The 15,433-nt window shown below is 45.4% G+C and overlaps 1 protein-coding gene across 2 annotated transcripts in view; it reads right to left on the bottom strand.

The window, feature by feature from the left end:
* Positions 1-14,773, bottom strand: part of DDHD1 (DDHD domain containing 1) — a 61,444-nt gene extending 46,671 nt beyond the window's left edge. For both annotated transcript variants that reach the window (XM_086892293.1, XM_023927262.2), the window contains exons 1-2: positions 14,074-14,773; positions 216-389 (exon numbers count right to left, since the gene is read on the bottom strand). In XM_086892293.1, the coding sequence (XP_086748419.1) occupies positions 216-389; positions 14,074-14,758 (859 nt within the window). In that variant the 5' untranslated portion in view covers positions 14,759-14,773. The remainder of the gene's footprint in view (positions 1-215; positions 390-14,073) is intronic.
* Between the last annotated feature and the right edge of the window lie 660 nt (positions 14,774-15,433).

Below are 15,433 nucleotides of genomic sequence, written 5' to 3'. Positions count from 1 at the left end.
AAACACAATGGGAACAAGATGTTTCTCCATGATTTACTTTTTACAGCATTCCCCAAACATGCTGCAGCAGGAAACCCCACACCGGGAAATGGGAGAACAAACTGATGTTCCCCAATTTACAGCATGAAAAACCAACACAGGTCACATTCTTACTTAGGAAAAGCAGACCCCAAGTGTCCAAAAAATATATATTATAGTGATCTAAACAATCTTACCCTCCTTCCCATCAACAGGTTTGGATATTTCCATATCAAAGCTCTCCTGCAGCTGCTGGCCTTTGAAGCGGTTGAGATGCTCCTGTTCTATTAAGTTACTTTCCTCCTCTTCCAGAGGCTGCCAAGTCCCATCAATAAACCACTGTCCACGCATTACAGGGATCTTTTCTGTTTCTAAAATAAAACAAACAAAAAAAAAACACAAAAAAAGAATTGTTTGGTTTCGTTTTTTGGGGTTTTACGCAACAAATCACAAACTTAGAGCAGGAAATGTAAGTGGAATCTGCAAACTTAGCAAGGCCAGATTTTCCAGCTGTGTGTGAGGATGTGAGAGATGGATGGATGGATAGAAAAACAGAATTCCAGAATGGTGTGGGTTGGAAGAGAGCTTAAAATGCATCCAGTGCCACCCCCTGCCATGGCAGGGACACCTTCCACTGTCCCAGGTTTATCCAAGTCCTGTCCAACCTGGCCTTGGGCACTTCCAGGGCATTTGCAACAACCCAAATTACACATCAATTAGAATAAATGGCAGCATTTAAAAATGCAAGTTTTTGTTTTTTAATTAAAGTCAGTGTTTTTCTGAGGGCTGGTTTTGGTTGCTGCTGTTGTTTCAGTTTCAGTTCTTCAAATGAGGGAAGTTGGGGCTCAGCATTTGCTGTGCACGTGGCCAAAGAGAAATCTCTTAAAAAATATACAACTTGGTGCTTATTCTACATCAAACTGTGCTTAATTTTTGCCCACATTAACTACAGAGAGCAAAAAATCCCCTCTTACACCCATCCTTGTGAGCAAGCTGGGACAGTGACATCCATTGCAACTCAGCTTTGAGTTTCTCCTCCTACATCTGGAAAATCAAGGAGAAATACAATGTGTGCTTGTGCCCCACAAGCCTCAAAGACCCCCCCAAATCCAAGTTTTCCTGGGATTAAAACAAATTTGGGTCTGCTGAGAGCAGAACAGTGGGACCAGTGACCTCCAGTGCACACGGGGAGTGTGTGTGTATATATAATATTTATGTATGTATAAACTGACTTAGCCAAAAGCAAATATCCTGTGTTACACTGACCACAAAGGTTTAGCTCTACAAAGCAAATAAGAACTCAACCACAAAAAAAAGGCTTTAAAAAAAAAAAAGGGGGATGAGGGGGGGGGAAAAAAATAGGTTTCACTGCTCCAAGATCTGTTCTGACCTGGAGGGTGGAAAAAAGGCTGGTAAGGACAAACTGGGAAAGAAACAATAGATGCAAACACACAGTAAATGGAATTCAGGTTAAAATTAAACATGAAACAACAGATTTCAGAGTTACTGAGCACAGAAGGGATCTCTGATCTGTCACCAGAGCTGGCTGAGGTGAGCAGTGGTTTTTAGCCTGGTCCCAAGGCTCTGTGAGCACCTGCTGAGGTTCAGGTCACAAAAACTCCACTACAGACACACCACGAGTGCTTGCTGTGCCCAAAAGTCATTTCCACACCAACTGCTGGCAGATTGTACCAGAGAATTGCAAACAGAATTTACTCAGAACTTCTGAACTACTCTGACTTTTTCATCCCTCAGACCACTGAATGTAAAAGCCACAAAAATAAAAGAAAAATCACCTCGAAATAATCTCCCCACAGGGCAAGGAACACTCCAAAGGTTCCAAAGCCAATTTGGAAGGTTTGCTGTAAGAGATTTACAGGCAAACACTGTTTCCACAGCCCCAGCAGTGACAATCAGCTCTGACCTCTGGGGCAGGAGGGCACACAGGTGGGCGATGGCACCTTGACATTGGTACCAGCAAGGAAAGGTGGACAGCAGGAAAACTCACGGCAGGGAATAAAGCAGATATTCAGGAGCTCAGATTCCCACTGAACTTCCTTCACCTGGCCCTCCCTGAGCTCTCCTGAGTGCAGAACAGCCCCTCTGTGCACACCTGACACAAACTTCCCAGGAGAGCATCTCCATCTCCCTCATCCCAGCTTCCCACAGACCCCAGATTCCCACAGATTCCCACAAAAGTAGTTTGAGACCCAGTTCTGCCATTCAGCTGCTTTTGCCCTCCTAAAATAGACAGGAGCCAATTGCTGTGAGCTGAATTCCTGCTGCTGTGGGTGCTCATGAGCCATCAGCTCCAATAAAGAGGCTGGAGTGTTCTAAGGGTGTGGTTGTGTAGTGGAAATTAATCCTGGAAAATAGCAGAAAAACCAAAGTTCTGAGTGGCTACAAAATGCAGAAGCCAACAGTGCCTGCAAGTTAATAAAGAAAAAAAAAAAAAAAATCCAATATTTCATTTCTATTATTATATATTTACATTTCAATATAGATTAATATTATTATATATTATATATATTATTATTTATTACTATATATAATGTATTATAATATAAAATATATTACTATATATATTATATATTACTATCATATAATATTATATATTATGTTATATTACATATAATACTATTATATAATAATATATAACAAATAATATATAGTATAATATTATATTATAAAATATATAATATATAATACTATTATATAATAATACATAATAAATAATATATAATTATATATATTGAATATTGTAGAATTAATATTATATAATATATAATAATGTGTAAATATATAATATATAATTTATATACTATATAAAACTAATATTTTATATTGTATATTTATATAATATTTTATATGGTATACATTAATATATAGTGTATAATATTAAAATATATAATTATATAATATATAAATAATACATTAAATATATGTTAATGTATTATTATACAATATATAGTATAAAAATATATTCCTATATTTATACATTGTATATTTATTTTTATTGTAATACATTATAATTAATTATATATATTTTTTTCATATTTAATTTTCCATAAAAATTAATTTAAAATATTCCATATTTCTTAAAAATTTAGACTAACTTTGGAGTCTACATCCCATCAGTGGAGGGTGAAAGGTGAGTATTCACTTTCCACAAATTGAGGGTTAAGCACAGCAGCATCACCACACACAGCAGCTTCTTTCCCCAAACTCTGCTGTATTCCCAGACATTTTACACCTGTCAGAAACCCCCATTTTTCAGCCCATCCAATGCCCACAGATGCAGGCAGGCTGCCCTGCCAAACAAAGCTCTGTCTGCAGGAAGAAATGAGAAGTGAGGGGAGATAAAGGCTCCCTTTGTGGCTGCAGCACTGACAGGGTGATGTCAGATGTTAATCCTCACTGGGAAAAATCTGTGAGCAATTCCTTAATTCTTGCCTAAGCAGCCTGATGAGGCTCCATTCACTGAATCCACAGGCACAGAGAAGTTTTTTAAAATAATAATCATATGAATACTATTTTGTACTCCAAACTGAATGAACACAAGACCCCTCTTTTTTTCAGTTTTGAAGGGCTGCAAGTTTTTCACATGGGAATTTCCACCTACAGATTGCTAAAATTCTATCAAGTAATAAAATAAACTTTTTTTTTTTTTCTTTGCCTGAGAGAAAATTTCCCAGAGTGGTTCCTTACAAGAGCAGCTCTCAAACATAACTTGAGCCCTTCCCAGAAAGGCTCAGCCAGGAAAAACTATTTGAAATAAGAAAAATTTTAACATAAAATCTCTGAGGAACAGTTGAGCTTGGGAATAAATGAATATATCTGGCTTTGGAAAGGGTGCTCATATGTAAATATAAATTATTTTCAGATCCAAAGACAATTATGGAGGTTTGAAAAACCTGAGTGAGGCAATTCTGTTTTCCAGCTCTGTGGGGTTTTGGGGGACCAAGAAGTTGCCTTTTTCTCCCCTCTCCATTCCCTCCTTTAAACAGTTGGATGCTTTGAGAGCAGCCAAACCTGAACCACAAACTGTTTTTATTTCCCATCACAAGCTGGGGGGCAGGTTTGAACACTGAGCTCCAGGGAAACCTCAAGAGAAAACCACCTGGGAGGAAGAGGAAGCCAGAAAATGACATTTCCTGCCATCAGCAGCACGGTTTGAAAACTGAAACACAGAAAAATGAGCGCTGCAAAAGCGAGATAATCAAATCTGTGATCACACAAAAAAAACATTTCCTGTGGAGCCAGGCTGGGAGAGCTGGGAATGTTCACCTGGAGAAGGGAAGGATCCAGGGAGAGCTGAGAGCTCCTGAAGGGGCTCCAGGAGAGCTGGAGAGGGACTGGGGACAAGGGATGGAGGGACAGGAGCCAGGGAATGGCTCCCACTGCCAGAGGGCAGGGATGGATGGGAATTGGGAATTCCTGGCTGGGAGGATGAATTGTGGCTACTCCTGGATCCCTGGAAGTGTCCAAGGCCAGGCTGGATGGGTTTGGAGCAGCCTGGGACAGTGGGAGGTGTCCCTGCCATGGCAGGGGTGGAATGGGATGGGATTTAAGGTCCCTTCCAACCCAAAACATTCCATGACTCTCTGAGAACCTCCAATTCTATGGCAACCAAACTGAAAAGGTCCCCAGCTCCAAAAACAAGTGACACTTCAGGTAATGAGGACAGGGAAGTGCATCAGTGGTAATTCCATGGAATTCTGGATGGGGAAATAATTTCACACAAGAGATTTTGCAGTGAAATCTGTGACTGGGGAAGAGGCTCCTCACCACATTTCCTCTGCTTAACCCTGCACAGGGGCTGCCACTGAAAAACTCCCAAGTTTAACCCAGAAGATTTAATGCAAACTTGTGTCAGTAAAGAGCATTAAAAAGTGATGAACCAGAATTGCCATTTCAGCACCCAATTCCACCAATTTTTTAACACTCACTTATCCCCCTTCAATAAATTCATTCATGTCTTGTATACTCAGATATTTCAGAAAGCTTAAACTACATTCTTTCAATTACTTTTGTTTTATGGAAGAGTTAAAGACACTGGAATTACATCATGTTGTAATTAATTTTATTTTGTCAATACAGAATTCCAAATCTATAACATGAAGCGTTATTTATCCTTATCCCTGCAATCTCAATCCCTAGGAAAGGATTTGCCTTGATTTCTTTACTGCCTTAAGTCTTACACCATATAATCTGCAGCTGGCAGTGCTTCAGACTGAAAGATATCAACATATTTTACTGGTTATACACTCCCATGGTTTATTTATAAAAGAATTTCTACATAAATCTGAATGGTGGAGATTAAAAGTAGATGAAAACCACTTAATTTTAATTAGTCACACGTATTTTACCACTTTTAGAGGAAATCACTTTAAGAGATTTACTCTGCAACAAAGGATTCATTTATTTTTGCACAAATGGGTCTGTCTTTTTCCCCCGAAAATCCAAAGAATAAAAGAATACGAGTGCTGTAATTAATGGTGTGATAAGAACATGAGTGATTTGCATAATGATAATCACCAAAATCCTCTGAATAATGAGAATTATGTTGAAATAAAAACTGCATGCAACATATAAATTGCATGTGTATGTAGGGTATGTGGATAACCCAGCTATTCTTCCTCATAACAATCTTTAAAACTCTGTGTTCATATCTAATATAAATTAAAATAAAGAACAGGCTAATTCATCACAAAACCAAATTATTAACTGAGTGTTAAAACAGTATTAATATTAATTTAATATTTTTAATTATTATTAATTAAGTACTAAAATAAAGTATTAACTGAGCAGAATTTGCCTTAATTTCCCTTTTAACACATCAATTCCATCACTGAGTTCCTGCCACCATGTTGCTGGACAGGGCATAGCCTTAAATTTCAATTTTGCACAGCCCAAACAACCCTTTTTCACCTGCCTTAATTCAGGACCACAAAACTAAGATAAATCAGAGATAAGAACTCAACTGCTGGCCAAGCCCAAGCACTCTGCCTGGCCCATCACTCCCAAGACACTTATGATGATTTACCCACAAATGAGATCTAAGAGGTTAATAGAATATTCAGAGGCTCAGAAATTTAAATTAAAGCTGGTGTTTTGCTCAAATTGACAATTCCCAGCTCTCCAAGCCCAAAGCCAAGGAGTTAGGCAAGAAACACAGGTTTATAAACACTACCAGGTCGAGATCCTTTTCAGTGCAGTCATTTCAGATTCTTCATTTTTGGTGCTGTAACATTTCCTTAAATTTGATTTCCTTCCTACTACAGTGGCAAACAATTTGCAGCAGGTGAGAATATCTGCACAAGCTGGAGGCAACTTTGAGGCTACAAATGTGACATCTAAAACTGAAAGTTACTTAAACAATGAAGTGCTCATACATTTACCAAGGACTTGTTCCAGGACAATTCCAGGGATGGGCCACCCACACTTTTCTGGGCAACCTCTGGCAGTGCCTAGCTATAGAAATATGAATAAATAAATATATAAAAATATATTCCAGAATAAGATCAAGGGTGCTGTTGGAGAACTAAAAAAAAATTTGTTATCCATTGCTGTTATATCAAGCCTAAAATCATGTTCTGGGTATATTTAATCTGGAACTTTAGTGATAGGACAAGGAGGTAAGAGTTCAAAGTGAAAGAACTGGAATTTAGTTTAGATATGTGGAAGAAATTCTTGTCTGTGAGGATGGTGGTGGTGTAATAAAATAGCCCCAAACTAAAATTCCATTATTTCACATTTGCTACCTAACATAACACACTTCAACTATTTTCTTTTTTTGAAAAAAAGCTTAACACTGCTCACCTTTCTAGCTCTCCTTCACCTTATTTCAGAACACAGCAGGTGACTGACTTTTAAATAAATGGAGCCACTTGTTTCATGCCAGCCTGGTGACCTCCCTTTGTCCAACCACAAACACCTGTGACCTGTCCTGCTCCTCCAAAAGGAACAAGTCCTGCAGAGAAGTTCAAGGGTGAAGCCTCAGCCCCAGAAAACTTCAGAGGGATGCAAACCTGGAGCCTGTGACTGAGCTGAAAAGAGATTTCATTCACTGAGGAGTAAAAATCATCGTTTTGTTGGTTCATCTAGTAATTCTCAGTTGCTTTGTTGAAACAATTGGTAAATTCCAGGTTACATTTGAGTTTCACAGAGAACTCACAGCAATCTGACTGGCACAGGTGGGATTTTCTTTCCAGAGCAGCTAAACCTGTGAGCCTCAGTTTGCTCCAATGCTGGATCCCAGAGGCAGGAAAAGATGTTTTCCTCTGCTGCAAACATGGAATTGCCTCTGATTTACCACGACTGCCTGAAGTATGCCAGCAGCAGCCTAAAACTGTTTTTCCCTGAACTGTTTTTAATCCATTTACACTCTGAATCGAGCAGTCAGGAATGAAAGGCTGCTCCTTGGGGCTGCTTCCAGTCCAAACACAGAAAGAACCCCACAAAAAGTCATGAATGTGCTCCAAGTCATCGAGGCTATAAATCATCCCAAAACACAGAATCACAAATTGGTTTGGGTTGGGAGGGAAATTCAAGATAATTTTGTTCCACCCCCTTCCATGGTAGGGACACCTTCCGCTACCCCAGGGTGCTCCAAGCTCTGTCCAACCTGGCCTTGGACACTTCCAGGGATCCAAGGACAGCCACAGCTGCTCTGGGCATCCTCATCCTCACAGGGAACAATTCCCAATTCCCAATATCCCATCCATCCCTGCCCTCTGGCACTGGGAGCCATTCCCTGGGTCCTGTCCCTCCATCCCTTGTCCCCAGCCCCTCTCCAGCTCTCCTGGAGCCCCTTCAGGCCCTGCAAGGGGCTCTGAGGTGTCCCTGGATCTTCTCCAGGTGAACATTCCCAGCTCTCCCAGCCTGCCTCCAGCACATAAGTTTTTCAGGAAGGATTTTCTTGGTTTAAGGAAACAGTTTAATTACCGTATCCACAATTGCTCTTTCCACAGACCTGATCCTGGTGATCCAAGCCAAAATCCTAAAGTTCACTTTTACAGGCCATGCCAAGCAGGAAGCACTCCTCAAAAAAACCCCTTGGACTGTCGAAACATGAAGTTTTAAACTTAAAATTGTATTTTCATGGAATTCTTATCCATTAAAACAGTTCAATCCTAGTGCTCTGAAGCACTTCCACCACTGGCATTTGCTGCTGGAACCACTGAGTTTGTCCTTTATCAGCTCCCCTCCTCAGGGAGACGTGCATTTTTTTAAAACCACAAAAGAACAACTCCTGTGCCACATGACCAACACCAGAGCACCTCCCAAAAACGCTCCCAGCCCATCCCCAGCCATGGGACTTTTGCACAATCCTCACTCCCCGAACACCTCACACTCCTGAACACCCTGCTGTGCTCCCCAGCTCCACCAGCACACTCCAACACAGGGAACAACAGGTTCCTGGAACCTCTTCCAAAATGAAGAAGAGCAAGGTTGTGTCAGTGCACACCTCAGACCTGCCACTGACGAACAAGGTGACAGCAAAGGTTATTGTGCCCTTGGATGGCTTCGTCTCCTCCCTTTTCCACCACAGGGATTATTTCTCTGCGCTCTCCTCCTGAACTTCCTTCTTCCATCTACTCCAGGCCAACTCCACAATTCCCTGCCCCTTCATCCTCGTGTTTCAATTTTCCTTCCACTTTTTCTAACCCTGAAGGGTTTCCCCTACCAGAAAACCAGGATGATCCTCACAGAAACCCCGAATGGCTTCGTTTGGGAGGGACCTTGGAGCCCACCCAGCTCCATCCCTGCCATGGCAGGGACACTTCCACTGTCCCAGGCTGCTCCAAGCCCTGTCCAGCCTGGCCTTGGGCACTTCCAGGGATCCAGGAGCAGCCACAGCTTCTCTTGGCAACAATTTTAGTTCCTTTCACTGTAAATTTCACTGCCTGGGATCCCCACTTGCCCCTCCATTCCTTCCAGCACTCAGTAATTCTGATATTTACAATATTTATTATCTGGGGAGTTTCTCCTCTCCAGCTTCACCCCAGAGCGGCTGCAGCCCCTTGGAGCACATCACATCCCACCAGTGACCTTTCCTCTGGCCAACACTCAAACCACTCCTGCCCCCTCACTGTTCTCCACCTCACAGGTATCTCAGACAATTGCTCACACTTATTTTAATTTCCTGCTCTTTTGCAGATTTTGTTTTTCTCCATCCAGGCCCTCTGCTCACTAACTGGCACGGTATCAGCTCTTACACATCCTTGTGCTCCTCCACAAGCTCTGGGCAAGGTCTCTGCTTTCAGTCTTGTTTTTCCCTAAAAAGAGTATCACACAAAAAAATCACCTGACATCGGTCTTTAATCCAACTCCAAATAAATCCCCTCCTATTCCTTTGATCTCAGCCCATGTTCAAGCCTGAATGAAGTCAGAGCAGAACTCCTGATCCTCCCCATCCCACAAACATTTCCTCCTGCCAGAGTTACAGCAGAAAACACCCCTCTCACCCACAACTCATAATCCAAATATTCCCCACACCTCTGCCTTTGTCCTTGTGGAACAAATCCAGCAGGAAAAGTGCTGGACCACATTAAAGGATGAACACAACTTTCTAAGCCATGTCCATCCTCAGCTACTCTGCTGTAGCTGAACCATCCACTGGAAAAGTATTTTGGTCCCATTTAAAGGAGAAACAGATTAATTTTGCTTAAATAAAACATAAAAGCTGAGGGCAGGGAAGAAACTTGCCCTCAGAGAAACATCCCAAGTGGTGCCACCTCAACTCTGGCCTAGTGAAAGCATCCCAAAAGTCCCAAGGTCTCTCTCTACTGAGAGACCACAAAAAAAAAATCCCTGAACATACAAACAAGTGCGATTTAATACATGGAATGCTGCAAATCTCCAAGTTATTTCATCTAGATATGTTAGGTGACAGAATCCCAGAGTGGTTTGGGTTGGAAAGAACCTTAAAGCTCATCTCATTCCATCCCCTGCCACGGGCAGAGACATCTCCCACTATCCCAGATTGCTCCAAGCCCCAGCCAGCCTGGCCTGGAACACTTCCAGGCCTTTTGGTCAGGAAGGAATTGGCCAAAAATGAAGCTACAAGATGTTTTTGTAAGGATGGTACAGTAAAAACAGACACAAAAAAGGAGAACCCAGAAAGATTTGGAGTAGTGAAAGCAACGTTTCACCTTTACAAAATAAACAGCCAAGTGTTTTCTTTGTAAAAGAATTACACATCTGGAGATAAAAAAAAGCCATAAAATAACATTCAGGAATTCAGCCTTTAATCAAAAGGTCCTTTATATAAAGGAAATTTTTATCAACCAAGTTCAAAGACTCTCTGACATACCAAAACCAATGTTCTAAGTGTGCTGTAAAATGACTAAAAGCACTGCTAAAACCAGATTAAACCAAATGAATTATTTGAATTGAATTATTTGAATGAATTATAATTTAACAATTATAAACTCTTGATTCCATACCCTTAATTTTTACCTCGATCAAGAAGGCAGCTAAAATGTTTTTTTAAAGCAGCCCAATTCCAGCCTGAGCAGAGAGATCTTAATTTTAAGACCCAGTGGTCCTCTCTCTATTCACAGGTATTTCTAGATTAATGCCAGTAAAATACCTGTTATATCAGTACATCTTCACTCAGGGATAGTTCTAGTGAACTATTTATTTTTTTTTAAATACAGAAATAGGCTTTTTACTTAATAAATTTCAGCTACTGTTAGGTAGAAAAATAATATACATTAAAAAAACAAACAAACAAACAAAAACCTTACCAAAGCTGTGTCTGGGAGTGGAATAATTTGAATAAATAGTCAACTTGACAAAGTACCCATGAAAAAAAAGGCTGGAAAAAGCAAATACCTGACAGGACAATGGTAGCATGGGACAAATCCACAAGCCAGAAAACAGGAGAGAGTCACTCAAAAGTTCACAGGCCATGGATTTTACAGACTCACACAGGGTTTTGAAAACTCCACAGCAAAATGGTTGTAAAGCAGCTCTCTTTGACCAGGAGGGCTATAAAGGGCTGGATAATTTAACATTTAAACAGAAGACCCTTGTATAAAATATCACACTTGTCATCTCCACAGAAAACAAGAAGCAGCCCTGCTCCAAATCACTGATATCTGAAAGCCTACACTAATAATTTTCATCCTCTTGCACCATTTTTTGCTGATTCTACAGCACTAATTAAATAAATCCCACAGGTCACAAGGTAAGGATAAAATTCTCAGTAATTAATCTGCTCAAATTGTAACTCAGGCTGATATTCCTGATGTTACTGACAAATCCTGTAGCGAGCTTAAAATGCAGATATAAAAGAATTAAAATATCTCAGCACATGCCAAGCTTTAACCAACATTTCCCTGGCATTTTGATGCCCCAGGAATTATCAGCTGAGGAACCAACTGCTCAGTGTGGTGATAGCAGCCTCCCCTGGAGCCCAGCACATACAGGAAAAAGGGCAAAACAACAAAGAGAAAAGCTTTTGACCTTTGCTCTGAGCTGAACCATGAATCAGCAAAACCAGCCAGCAGTTTCTGTACTCTTCAACAGGCACCTCAGCACATTTTTAAGTCAGTTGTACTCATCATACCTCATGCCTGTGTGGCCAGAGAGCAGGATTCTCCTGCCATACTCAGAGCTGGTTTGACAATTCCATGTCAGGGCAGCAGCCCTGGATCCTGGATCCCCCACCCCTTTGGATCCAGAATTACACACACGCTACCAAATGGGAATAATATGGGAATTATGGCCCCACCAAGGCCTTCAAAGGCACAGATCAGACTGAATCTTGGGATTTGACCTTGCTGTTTTCTCAGATCTGGATGCAGCAGTCAGGAAGAATGGGAGAAAGGCACTCAGGAAATAGAGGCCAGCAAATGTGCAGTGAGGAAGTTAAACCAGAAGGCACCAGAAGACCCTTGAAAGACCAAAAGTTGATCCGAGCCTTGCAAAGGACTGGACCTGCTAATAAGAAAAGACTTGAGCATTCCCCTTAATCAGCTTTCTGAGGACTAGAAATCATCCCCGTCATTAGTCTGCTCAGGCCCAGGAGTTTATTTCTCTCCTGCTTCTGCTGCTAACCTCTGGGAATCTCTCCTTCAGCACCAGAAATCGTCTCTGCCCAGCCTGTGCTGTCATCTGAAACATCTGCTCCTCGAGCTTAATGAGACTGAATCAGCTTCCAAAATGGACAAGGCACAGTGTCAAGAAATTAAACCTTTAAGCTGCTGACGAGCGCAGTCTCTTGCTCCCATTACCAGGAGCAATCCTGCCTCACCTGCCAGCTCTGCTGGCTCTTTCCCTTCTCTCCCTATGGCACAGTTACAGGGATGGCAGCAGTTTCCTCCTCCCCTGGATGTCCTGCATCTTCTCTTCCCAGGAATGGTGTGGCAGGTGCACCCAGTGACAGCAGCAAGGGACTTCAGGGTGCTGAAGGGGAGAAGGAGCTCCAGTTTCTGCTCAAGAAGCTGTGCCCAGGCTCCTCTAGCTCAGAACCTGTGTGGACTGAGAGCTCTGCTCGCTCCTGGAGCTCAGTGTCTGTCTGCCAGGGTGATGATTTAAAAGACAAACTGGCACACAAGTGAACTGTACCACACAGTATTGTCATTTATGGACATTTATCCTTTAAAGAGGCTGACAAATAGAGGGAAAACAACAGAAAGCCCTGGTTTTCATCTCTGAAACAGCTCTGCTGTTCCCCTGAGACTCCCACCCAAGTGTCAAGATGAGAGAAACCTGCCTGCCCCTCTGCCAAGCCCATGCCAGGATGTGCTCAGCTCCTCTGCAGCTCACTCTGCTCCACATCTCCCTTGTCCTTGAGGGAATGCAGGAGGAAAGCAAACCCTCAGCAACAGCAGGGGAGCAGTGGCACAGCTTGGCAGGCTCAGGAAAGCAGGGCTTCACTTGTCCAGCAAGACCCTTGAGCCCTTCCCACCAGAGGAAAAATGCAGGGAGCTGGGATCTCTGCCCCTTTCACTTCTGCTCCACAAGGTCTCCTGTCCTCCAGAAAAGGACACACAAATGCAAGGGGAAGGGTGGCAGAGGGGGTGTATTCCCACCTCATTTTGAAGTTGAGGGGATGAAACAAATTTTCCTTTATTGGAAGGGTAGGAATTAAGGATTATGTATGCATGAGATGCCTGTTGCAATTCCTCCAAGAGAAAGGAGAAATTCCACTTTGTGCCTCCTCCCATTGGGCAGATGATGAGAAAAATATAAAGCACAAGATCATAATTTCCCTGGTGGAGGACAAGGGTCACAAAGGGAAAGCCAGGGACTGCCCTCTCTTCCATCATTCCTCACTGAAGATGAGGGATCAAGGACATGTCTGTGGGGAGAAAGGTGTGGACAAACAACTGATGTTTCTCCTCTGCTCCTTCTGAAGGAAAGGTGTGCAGGGAGGGAACTGGGAGAGTGCTGAAGGCAAATATCCACCCTCACTCACCCTCTGCTTCGGAAAAGCAGAGCATAAGAATGTTCTCAGCCACCTTCCCTCCCACTTTCTTCCACACTTGCCAAGAAACGAGCAGATGCCCAGACCTCCCTTTTCCAAGTCTCTGGTGCCAGGTGCATGCCCCAGATCATCTCCTTCAGGTTTGTGTGCACGGGGAGGTGAGCAGGGGAAAGATGTTGAATTCCCTTTGCAGCTGGAAGTGTCTGATGTGCTCAGTACACCCTGAGTGGGGGGCACGGCTCATCCTCAGCGAGACCCCCCCTCCCTCAGGGATGCCCAAATCTTTTCCCTTACAAGTGTCCCTGGCAGGGTGCGATGCCCAGCGCCTCGGAATAGGAATTCCCAGTCCCTCCTCGCTCAGCTACGTGCTGGAGATGGACCAGCGGGTCCTCTTTCCCTGGATAATTTCTCCTATACCCCTCAGACAGGAACACACACCGGCAGCGAGCGCGGCCCGCTCCGTGTGGCGGGAAGGGCCACCCGGTGTCCCCGCGGTGTCCCCGCGGTGGGGTCACCCCGCGGTGGCTCCGAGCGCACGGGGGACGATGCCAAACATCCCTCGCCGGGACCCCGGGGCAGCCCGGCCTCCCCCCGGCCGGCACGGCGGCACTCACGGTTCCAATAGACGGGGTAGCTCTCGGCGCTGGCCACATCCACCTCGTAGAGCCCGCTCCTCACGCACACCGGCTCCACGGCCGCCGGCTCCCCCGCGCCGCCGCCGCCGCTGCCCAGGGCGCGGAACGCCAGCTCGATGCGCAGCGAGTCGTAGCCGATGAAGGGCTTCCAGGTCTTGCGGTCCTCGCGGTAGAACCAGCGCACCTCCTCGGCGCCCAGCTCCCGCACCACCTCATAGCGGGGCCGGCCGCCGCCCGGCCGCCGCCTCTCGGGCAGCGCGGTGGCCGCCAGCGAGAAGCCGCTGCCGCCGCTGTCGCTGCTGCCCAGCCCCGCTCCCTCGCCCTCGCTGCCCTCGCCGCCCGTGCCCGTCGAGTACCGCAGGGACGCGCCGGACTCGGCCGAGTCGAAGTCGCCGGCGGCGGCCTCGTCGCTGAGGCTGCGCTCCCGCGGCGGCGCCGCCGGCTCGGGGTCGCCCTCGGAGGAGGAGGAGGTGGAGAGCGCGGCGCGGAGCGGCTGAGGGCGGCGGGGCGGGCGGGCGCGGGCAGCCGCCTCCTCCTCCTCCTCCTCCGCCGCTTCCTCCTCCTCGCCGCGGCTCGGCCGCTCGTAGCCGCCGCTGCCGTAGCCGCCGGCTTGGCCGGGCAGGTGCCGAGCGCCCTGCGGCGTGCCGGGCTCGGGGTAATCCATGCCGCAGCGCTCCCTGCCCGGCGGGGCCGCCTGGCCTCGCCCCGCCCCGAGCCCGCCCCGCTCCGCTCCGCTCCGCCGGCCCGGCCCGGCCGCGCTGCCGCAGCCGCCGCCGGCTCCGAGCGGGCGGGGGCGGCGCCGCTTCGTCACGCGCGGCGCGACACGGGCGGGGGCGGGGCGGGACCGGCACCGGGACACGGGGACACGGACACACGGCGGGACACTGAGAGCGACACTGAGAGCGACACTGAGTGTGGGACACTGTGACACTGAGAGCGGGGGCATTGAGTGTGACACTGAGTGTGGGACACTGTGACACTGAGACCACGGGACAATGAGTGTGGCACTGAGTGTGGGACACTGTGACACTGAGAGCGGGGGCATTGAGTGTGACACTGAGTGTGGGACACTGAGAGCATGGGGCATTGAATGTGACACTGAGTGACACTGAGTGTGGGACACTGTGACACTGAGAGCATGGGACACTGAGTGTGACACTGAGAGCGACACTGAGAGCGGGGGCATTGAGTGTGACACTGAGTGTGGGACACTGTGACACTGAGACCACGGGACAATGAGTGTGGCACTGAGTGTGTGACACTGTGACACTGAGACCACGGGACAATGAGTGTGACACTGAGTGTGGGACACTGTGACACTGAGAGCGGGGGGTATTGA

The sequence above is a fragment of the Cyanistes caeruleus genome, chromosome 6 (genome assembly GCF_971803275.1).
Source record: "Cyanistes caeruleus chromosome 6, bCyaCae1.hap1.1, whole genome shotgun sequence".
In the NCBI taxonomy this organism is placed as follows: domain Eukaryota; kingdom Metazoa; phylum Chordata; class Aves; order Passeriformes; family Paridae; genus Cyanistes; species Cyanistes caeruleus.
Note: the sequence above shows the minus strand (reverse complement) of the source record. Positions and strands in the feature narration are given on the sequence as shown.